Source organism: Alnus glutinosa, chromosome 1 (genome assembly GCF_958979055.1).
Source record: "Alnus glutinosa chromosome 1, dhAlnGlut1.1, whole genome shotgun sequence".
Classification (NCBI taxonomy): domain Eukaryota; kingdom Viridiplantae; phylum Streptophyta; class Magnoliopsida; order Fagales; family Betulaceae; genus Alnus; species Alnus glutinosa.
The window spans coordinates 52,898,029-52,907,769 of NC_084886.1; the positions used below are offsets into that span (position 1 = coordinate 52,898,029).

The 9,741-nt window shown below is 37.4% G+C and overlaps 2 protein-coding genes across 2 annotated transcripts; one reads left to right on the forward strand and one right to left on the reverse strand.

Annotated features, from left to right (window-relative positions):
- The first annotated feature begins 480 nt into the window (after window positions 1-480).
- Window positions 481-3,258, forward strand: LOC133858297 (uncharacterized). The gene is made up of 3 exons (XM_062293736.1): window positions 481-640; window positions 1,817-2,887; window positions 2,997-3,258. The coding sequence occupies exons 2-3, from the start codon at window positions 2,250-2,252 to the stop codon at window positions 3,031-3,033; spliced, it is 675 nt and encodes a 224-aa protein (XP_062149720.1). The 5' UTR covers window positions 481-640; window positions 1,817-2,249; the 3' UTR covers window positions 3,034-3,258.
- A 1,654-nt stretch (window positions 3,259-4,912) lies between these two features.
- On the reverse strand, window positions 4,913-9,635 carry LOC133858298 (deSI-like protein At4g17486). The gene is made up of 4 exons (XM_062293737.1): window positions 9,283-9,635; window positions 7,918-8,179; window positions 6,310-6,377; window positions 4,913-5,534 (listed from the first exon to the last, which is right to left on the reverse strand). The coding sequence occupies exons 1-4, from the start codon at window positions 9,415-9,417 to the stop codon at window positions 5,259-5,261; spliced, it is 741 nt and encodes a 246-aa protein (XP_062149721.1). The 5' UTR covers window positions 9,418-9,635; the 3' UTR covers window positions 4,913-5,258.
- Between the last annotated feature and the right edge of the window lie 106 nt (window positions 9,636-9,741).

Genomic DNA, 9,741 nt, shown 5'->3' on the forward strand with positions numbered 1-9,741 from the left:
ATTGAAATTTTTAGAAACTTAATGGGGTGCAATTAACAAAATTGAAATATTGGTGGTTGAATTGCAAATCGGTGACAACTTTACGGGGTAAATTGAAGTTTTTCCTTGTTAAAATTTAAACCTTTAATGCATGATTTGATAAAAATTAGTGGATACCTTTGAAGCATTTTTTTTTTTTAGTCCAAACAAACACAAATAAATCCACGTAAAAAAAGAGGTAATCCAATCTCACGGATCCCATTGCTTCTATTGTGGGACCAACATAACAATTCTGATCCAATTACGTGTCAAGACAGAACCGGTGACGCACACATACGCACACTTTTGTCTGTCCCAATCGTAGACAGCAAGAAAAGTCAAAATTTCTAGATTTACCTTACCTTTTCCATCATCTTGGCCTCACAAAGGGAAACGTGTCTGCATCTGATTCGCGCTTGATACGATTACCCTTCACCTCTACCATGTGATCGGTTATATTATCTCTCTCACTCTCTCTCGAAAATTTTCACTTTCTTTTCCTACCCAAATACGTTTCTCCGGATCCAAACTCGAAACCCTAAAATCTCTTCGTTCTTTCGCTACTTCTCATTGCAACATAGAAAGCTTCGCCCCACTTCTCTATCGCTGCCTTTCCAACCAGGTTTCTACTTTTTGCTTCTTCTTCTTCTTCTTTTTTTTTTTTTTTAATTGAAATTTGGTGTACTTTATTTTTGTATATGATTTTGATTTAATTATTGGCTTCTGGTCTAGATTTGTGTGTTTTGGATAAATGGGTTTTGGGATCTGATTCTAAGTTCTGTATTGATGTTTCTGTATCTGGATCGAGTAGATCACAGGGCTGCAGTTATGCGCTTTTACTGAACTAGCGATTCTATTCAATGATTTAGAACATTAAGTTGTACAATTTAGGGTTCTAGTGAATTTACCTTCTATTTTTCTGTGAAAAGGTGAAGAGTTTATATGAAAAATAAATAAAAATTTATGTTTTATTTTGGTTTCTAACAAAATGAGAAATTTAACTATGTAAATAAGTTGAAGTTGGTCCAATTGAGTGGTAATTTTTCTTTTCTTGCATGCAAATAATAATTTGAATGAGAATTAATTGCTAATTTAGTGTAGTTTTTCACTTTTTTGTATGCCATACAGAAGAACTAAACGGAGCATTAGGTTTTTTCGGTTTAGTTAGATATCAATATCAGTACATTGAATGAGAATTACTACGATGTGTTTTCAGGTAGAGGTTGATTATGGTGGGTCCTGCCTTAGGTTCTAGTGGATATCTTTCCAGGGTTTCTTCATTGCAGTTAGAAATTCTTGATGATCTGTTGGGATTAAGATGACTATGGGGGTGGGGATCATGTAGTTGACTTTGCTCATCTCTGTACGTCTTTTGTGCATGCATCTTGTTTGTATATTTTTGTCAGTAGTTTCCTCTGTTTTCCATTTGTATGATATGCAATTTTTTTTTCTTTTTGAGTTTTTGCATGCATGTTCTTTTGTTTCAGAGATTGGTAATTTGGATCACCAATGCTCAGTTGGAGTTGTTAGTCATCATGGTTGTCAATTTATCTTTGGGTTTCTTTCTTATATGAGTTGTAGTTAGTTTGTAGATTATCTTATTGACATTTTCATTCGAAATTTATATCCTTTAGGAACTTTCAGTGATTGAGCCTTTTTTTGTGGTTTGTTGTTGTAACTGTCAACAAACTGCGACTATAGTGTTCACAGTTGCTATGTGTACATGTGTGTTTACGAAGTCCAGTGGTCTCTGCTATATCAGTCTGACTTACATGCTTAGTCTTCATCTCCATTGCAGTAGGGAAGGCATGTGAGAGCTGTTTGAACCAGACTGCATTTGTTGCTTTAAAAAGTTATACCAGTTTTTTGGTTCTCTGGGTGCGAAGAATGGGTAAATGCAAGGGTTGTGGGAAATTAGGAAGAATGGTGCCAAGGGATGGATCTTTAAGCACTTATAACTCTGCTCTTCTGTTGTCTCCTATTGTTTCTGTTTGGGACTGCATTGTTCGTAAAATGAGGTATTCTTACAGACCTGAGTGGGTGTAGTTATCAGGCTTGTCACATAATATTAGTTCCTCATACCTTGTCCTATTAGAATTTACTTAGTATTAAAGAGAAAAAAGAAAAAAAGAAAAAAAAGGGGAAGAAAATTTATAGGGAAATGTATAGATTTTGAGGAATTCACTTGAATAGAAGTGGATCAAAGGCAACTGAGTAGGTTGTTAGTTTTAATGGATAGCATGGGATGTAATAAAGTACAATCTGTCATGAGAAAAGGGAAAAAGAAGCAGGTGAAGGATGAAGTCGATCGTATGAAACAGGCTGAGAAGAAAAAGAGGCGCTTGGAGAAAGCCCTTGCTACTTCTGCAGCCATCATTTCTGAACTAGAAAAAAAGAAACAGAAAAAGAAAGAAGAACAACAGAGGCTTGATGAAGAGGGTGCTGCAATTGCTGAGGCTGTTGCTCTGCATGTCTTACTTGGTGAAGACTCAGATGATTCATGTAAGATTGTTCTAAACAAAGATGAGGGGTTCAACCCTTGGGATTGTCCTCACAATATTGACCTCTTTGTGAGTGGAAGTAGAGCAGGCTTTCCTTACTCGGAATCTGCCAAGCACTCACTTGAAGGAATTGGGTGGGTCTCTAATGCTTATAGGTCTGGATGCAACTGGGGTGGCTTGGAGAGCAGTGACTGGTCATTCACTTCTGGACCTTTTGCAAGTGATCTTCCTGCCTCCTATTTTGAGGAAGCAGGTTGGGGGGCTACAGGATTCTCTGCTGGTCTTATTGCAGCACAGGCTGTTTCATCCCTCCAGATTGCAGAGGATGCTCATGAAGACACAATTGTCCTGAATGGAATGCTAAGAGGGTAGAATCGTCAGTATAAGTCATATGATTACTTGCAGGAGTCTTGATCGTATGACTTAATTAATAGTTTGTATATATTTCTCATGAATGTATCCTTTGTTATTCTTCAGATGCGCGTTTTGGTTCCACAATCCCGAACAATGTTGAAGTGTCATATCCTCTGTCCTGTTCTATTGTTGTTATCATCTGTTTCTAGAGGCTGCAAGTTTTCCCATGGAGTTGGCTAAAATCACTCTTGAGGCCCCATCATCATGTTATGGCTGTGGAGTGATTCCTTTAATGTATCGGAGTACTACAGTTGCATCATGATGCTAGATCCTTTTTGTGTCGGTTTACAGATCTTATATATCCAATGCAAACTCATTTTTATTCTGTTAAGCTTTACCAATTATTATATCAATTAATTGTACGACTTAATTTCTTTTTCTTTTTTGTTTAATTTCCATTAATTCGAGAGTACTAAAATTTTTGGATTTGTGATGGATTTTATCGATGAATTATATATCGGTGCTCTGGCTGGCCATTATTTTATCGATGCGGACCTGATATTGTTAATCAACCTTAGATCAGTCTTTATTAAAAATAAATAAATAAAGGGCTGATTGGCAGTGTGTGACATTACTCTATCAATTCAGTGTTGATCATCACTGAATTGGTGTTGAAGGCATCCATCCTGGCTGCAAGGCTTGGGAAAAGAGAAGAAATAAAGGTCAGTCGAATTGTAGCATGATTTGTGAAATGGGGTCTCCGTTGCCAAGGTAGTAGTAGAATCTGACATGCTTCATGCTTCATTAACATGGCCCTCACTTTCTGCTCGAAGAAACTTCTACCCACTAAAAAGCTGAAAATTGACTGGGATGGGATGGCAAATAATGTGTAGTGTTTAAGCAATCAGTTCCCAAAGATTACGAACCAAAAGACTTCATCATTCAATATTGAGTATTGAAGTGAATCCCCAAATCGCTTCTACATTTCAGTGCGTTGCTCCCTGAAACCGGCTAGTGTAAGAGTATTCTTAACAAGCTCGGAATTTCACTCTTTTAGCCAAAATTTGGAGAAATTTCACATAAATGACAGTGAATCGAGCTCGCTTCTCCTTCGCCATTTTGGTTTTTGTCAGTCCCTCACCAAGAGCTTTCGTCATTCCTTATTTGAGATTTTTATATTTCCTCTCTCCCGCTCATAATTGACGTATTCTTTCTCTTTTGCGTCACCACCAGAAGCCCTCTCTCTCCCGCTCTCCGTCGGAAGACTATCCACCTTCGGAGTACAACCGGCCTGAACTTCAATGGTATACCGTCTCAAAAGCAACCAACAGTGGAGAACGGAGAGCAACGGTTAGCTGGCATCATCTGAGAAAGGATGGCTCCAATCTACTGGTCTTCTGCACCTCCATTCCTCCAACCCTTCCATCCCTCCTCTACAGGTTCCCATCTTTGTGTTAGTTTTTGTGGATTTGATGCAGTTTTGGATCTCAAGCGTTTGATTGTGTTCAATTTCTGCTATTGAACTAAAGCAGGACAATGGATGCCAAGAAACGAGATGCACCTGGCATCATGTTGAAAGAGATGGGACAGATGGCATCATACGAGAGAGGATGATTGATTATTAATGGACGCTTGTAGAATCATCTGGAATGGATTATTAACTCGCCATTTGTTTTAGCGAGTTGTATTCAATGTTATAGGAACTTGTGTGGTCAGCTACGATTGGGTTGTTGGTTGGGCTACTTAATCTTGATTTTCTTTCTTAATGAAAATCAAAGGAATTTTCACAAGGATCCTGCCAAGTTGAATTATTATGCAATTTGATTGTAAGGCTCTTTTTGATTTTAGGGATGAATTTCTATAAGAAAAACAAAAAACAAAATATTTAAATGTAGTAGAAAAATATTTAGAGTTTGATGTGTAGTGCTTTTGAAACATGACTAGTTAAAATAGCGAAGTCGGTTTTTCTAACTAAAATTTGGCTAGTTCACTAAGAATGTCCTAAGAACTTAGAAGGACATACCCAACCCAAGAAAAAATTGGATCAAAGAAACTATATCCTTACATCATAGGTCTACATCTAGTTGCAAAACTAACAGAAGGCATGCTACACAAAGAACCTTGCCCGACCCAAGCACCACACAAGCTTCAGCAGTGCATAGAGAATAGAGATCAATCAATCCTGTCAATATAATGCTTAAAAAAATGGACACTATAAGGGGGATAATCTTCTAAATGTGCTTTAGTTCTTTGGGAGCATCAATGGGAAGATTTTAGTTGATCAACAAATGCTAATTTTACATTGATACAGAATGAATAACATGTAAATGGCCTTTCCATGGTTCCAACTAGTACACACAAGAAGATGCTTTTGGAATATAGACCTCACAGTGACCAGGAATTTTGCCGGAGCGGTGACTCTGAATCTTCTTCTTGTTGCTGCCGATGTCTATCCTCATCCTGATTCTCAATTTCTGAGCTACTAGATGGTTTTGCACCAGTAGTAACGAGGTTTTTAAACCAAGTAGCTTGAAATCTAGGAGTGCCTCTGTTTGAATTTCCAGGGGACTCAGGAGAACCCCCTGCATTGTTAGCAACACCCAAAAGGAAACGGTAAGCCACTTTGCTTGCTGATACTATCTCGGTCTTGGCTTGTCTCAACTGCAATGACCACCACAAAAATTTCAGAACAGATTCTACCATTTTTTCTTCGCCCTCTCAAAAGACTTAAACGTAAGAGATACCCCCACCCACCACCTAACACTTGGGCCAACGCCCAAGTCATAGAGAATGCTTAATTGCGCCCAAGGCAAGCCAAAAAAAAGGTACAGGTTTAACCAAAAATGAAAATATAAAGATCAAAAGTTATTCCTTAGAAAGATTCACATAACAATGCCAATTCAAAATAGTACCATTAGAGCAAAGCTAAATAGAGTTCGGTACGACATGCACCAAAAACATAAGCTGTACTAAGAGAGGTACTAGACATTTTTATATCGAGCACATTAATAATGAGATATCAGCTACATTTTACACGACAACGTAGAATTTATTTAGAGTCTACATAATATATAAAATGTCCAAGCAGTCAATTTTTATTTTTATTTAAAAAAAAAAAAAAAAAAAAAAAGAGAGAGAAAGATAAATGATAAGTTTTATAACACCTGAGGGAAGTAAAAGGTAACAAGAAATCCTAGCAATATACTTGAATGGTATCAAGTAATGTACCAAGTACATACATTACTAAGTCTACAGAAGCCTAAGCTACTCATGCCAACAAACAGATTGTTATTGTAAAATCACAAATGATATCTGTGATTATGAAGGACCTATAGCAATTTTAAACAACAACCCATCCATTAAAATAAACAATGCAAAGGTAGAGATATTATTCCAGCAGATTTTGACAGCTGCATATTAAAGAACAGTCTCTCACCCGTAGAGCCGTATTTCCTGCAACTTCCATGGCGGCATCACCAGCATTGGCAAAACGATTAACCCAACCTGTTACAAAAGCTATAAGAATATGCATGTCATAGTAATTTTCAGAAGTAATCATGCTCTTTTGAAATACAAAGGCACATAGAGAAAAGCACTCGGGTCATAAATCTGTAACCCAACTAATTTCTCATTTGACGCTATGTGCCTTCTGACTGCCCCCACCCAGCCCACTACCAATCTTTTTTAAAGGAAAAACCAAAATAATAAGCAAACATTAAATTCATATTTTGATGCATTGACTTAGTTCGTTTACATCGCTTCTGTGATATAGCAGTTTGTCATGACTCAAAAAATAAGGAATGCAAACACCTGCATGAACAAGCACACAGAGAGAGGTTTTCCATATAAGTTTACTAAGCAAATTCAAGTACATATGTCAACTTTGATGGCAATTAAAGCACTATCAATGTAATTTCTAAGACAAGTAAAATGAAAGATATTGGAGTATAAAAAAATCCAACAACACAACTTTTCAGACACAAAATTGCTGCAGAAATATGGATGCAGCATGATATGAACAAGCCCAAATGAAAAACTTACCGTATAAATAGATTAACTTAAGTCAATACATGAGAACAACTAAAGGAACATTTTTGCATGAATCAAGTAGGAGAAATGCTATGTGCACTCCCGAGTGCACACTCCCTAACATGGCAATGAAAATCACCATTGAATGATCACCATCCAAAATTCAATGGTGATTTTCATTGCTACGTCAATGAGTGTGCACTTGGGAGTGTCTACTTGGGTGTGCTGTAGCATTTTTCATCAAGTAAGCCTAATTCCGGGAGCCAAGGGTTGCCGACAGGAGTCCTGTTCAACACATCTAAACATCTACTCAGAAGCCATGAAAGTGTCTGGTGTACCTTCTAGATGAGCAGTTTAGCCATAAAGTCCTCTTCAAAAAGATTGAGGTGTTTGATTCTGATCAGGACATGCTTTTAAGATAAGACCTTTTCGTAAAAAGCCCATCCTTAGAAAATACTAACTGGGCAATGACCCATCAAATAGAAATAAGGGGAGGCAGCTTTCCGAATTTCCTTCTTGGAAAACTGAGAATGGCACTTAAATGCAGTGACTATCCAATTTGATTGAAATTGGTTTTTTGTAATCCTAGATACTCATAAATTGCAGGAGACAACTCAAAATTGGAGGCTTTCAATCGGGAGGAAGGGATAAAGATAAGGAAAGGTGTTTACACCAAAAGAGGAAAGAAAAAGTGAGAATGGCTGATAGGCATTCATCAAAAACCTGTTTTAGGCTGAAGTTATTGGAAAACAAAAGTTCATCTTTAATAGTCAAACCAAACACAACCCATGTCTCTCCTCCTCCAGACGCTAACCAAAATCAAGCCAAAAGAAAAACAAAGGAAGGAGCAGATATACTCTCTATTCAGCATTTACATTGAAAAAGAAAAACCATTGCTCCGCATAGGTCAAAGGAGAATTAGATATAAGTCAAACATATTAGCCAAGTACTAAGTCGCACAACATAAGCAACTTGAGAACAGATAGTAAACATCATAATCCTGGATGACATTTACCTGGAAGCTTTGGCACTTCAAGCCTTTCGCAGAACTCATCACAGAAGTGGTTGCAGTTTTTTGATAGCAAGTCATACGAATTCCCAGGCCACTCTCTACTAAGTTCCCTCAAGATCTGATTTACCTTGAAGTTTGAAAAGTTTGTTTGTCCAAGAACAACAGATTCACGATATGTATACATTGGATTCTTTCCAGAAGGGCAACTGAAAACTCCAGTTCCTTGTTCGCAGAACCCAAATGACCATTCTTCATCTCTATAAACCTATTATATACAAACATAAAGAATCCAATCACCTCTACAAACATTTCTAGTCATTATAACCAGGAAAAAAAACTAAGGTTTATATTATAAAAACAGATGCTGACGACATACATATAATGACAAACTGCCAATAAAATAAGAAAAAGGAAAGAAAGACATTGCAGATGGATGACACAGTTGTTAACATGCATGATAAGAGGCACAAAATGAAGGCATTGCACCCTCACTAAAGTGTAACTGATGATCTCTAGAATCTCAAACAGTTATTCCACCAAAGATAAATTCAAGATATTTCTTCACCAGATAAATAAGAATGATTTGCTGAAGATTGTGAAAGGTTTTCTCAGCAGTCAAGGCTTAAGGTTCCTATTGGCTCCCATTGTTAGGTTATTCTTGAGCTATACAGCACTTTTTCACGCGATGCATGCGCACTCACTGAATCCTACCTTCACAATTGAGCCTAAAGAAGATTGAAATTATTGAAAAGATACACAATAGGTCCTCAAGCTTTTTGTTTTTTACGAAGATTTAAAGAACGAGAGGTAGGCTAATAGGTAAAGGCCTTTAAAGATACCTTCACACCCAAATAGAGGTGTACAACTGCATTTCTGTACTCAAATGAAAGCCTTTATTGGGTCTATCAGCGTGCTTATTACGAACCAAGTATTTTGACTGAGAAACACCATCTTGGGGAAGGACTTTAAGCACTCGTTTGTGGGTTAGTAGCTCTAAATATATACTCATTTGCCTCCTCTCAAGTCTCTACCTTTCTTCTAAACCTTGAATCATTTGGGCACTCTCACCCCATTTTAATCATTAGCGCCACGTCAAGTATTATGTGTCGGTGAGACCCAAACCCTAGATCCCTGCTTAATCCATCAATATACATAAATATCACCACTCTATACACACACATCCAGATAGTTGAACTTACGGATTTAATCTAACGTGTTATCCATGATCATAAATCTCATGCAACAAATTCAAATTTACAAGAACCCAAATCTCGAACCCCCAAGATCCATCACAGCACCATATAATACGGTAACCAAGCTATACACAAATTCAGAGATACATATATATAGAGAGAGAGAGAGAGAGACCTGGACAGCGCTGTGGAAAATACCACCGATGCCAATACCGTCCTTGAAGATCTTGTTGATGTGAAGAATGGTGTTATTGGTCTTGTCCGATCCACTATTCGTCACGTCGTATATGTGCAGTATAACGTCCGTCATCTCCCTCTTCTTCGTCTTCTTCTTCTTCACTAAAACCCTAGCCCCTCTCTCTCTCTCTCTCCCACGCCCTTCCTGAACACTCGCTTTCTCTCCCTCTCTCTGTAAAGAATGAAATAACTCTCAATTCAAGAACCGCAACAGCGCCTATTTTCACTTTCTTCCATTTCGTCTCTCTCTCTCTCTCTCTCTCTCTCTCTCTCTCTCTATGTTTCAATTTTGAAATAACGGATGAATATTCTCTATCGTCTCGATATGCTCAGGTTTTCGGTAAAAAAAAAAGATATTTCAAACTTAGCGTCTCATTATTTGTTAATTAAATATTTA

Coding starts and splice junctions, on each gene's coding strand:
- LOC133858297 (XM_062293736.1), top strand. CDS start 2,250: ATGGATAGCATGGGATGTAATAAAGTACAATCTGTCATGAGAAAAGGG. Junction 2,888..2,996: donor CTGAATGGAATGCTAAGAGG/GTAGAATCGTCA, acceptor GTTATTCTTCAG/ATGCGCGTTTTGGTTCCACA.
- LOC133858298 (XM_062293737.1), bottom strand. CDS start 9,417: ATGACGGACGTTATACTGCACATATACGACGTGACGAATAGTGGATCG. Junction 8,180..9,282: donor TTTTCCACAGCGCTGTCCAG/GTCTCTCTCTCT, acceptor TGTATATAATAG/GTTTATAGAGATGAAGAATG. Junction 5,535..6,309: donor CAGGAAATACGGCTCTACGG/GTGAGAGACTGT, acceptor TGGTCATTGCAG/TTGAGACAAGCCAAGACCGA.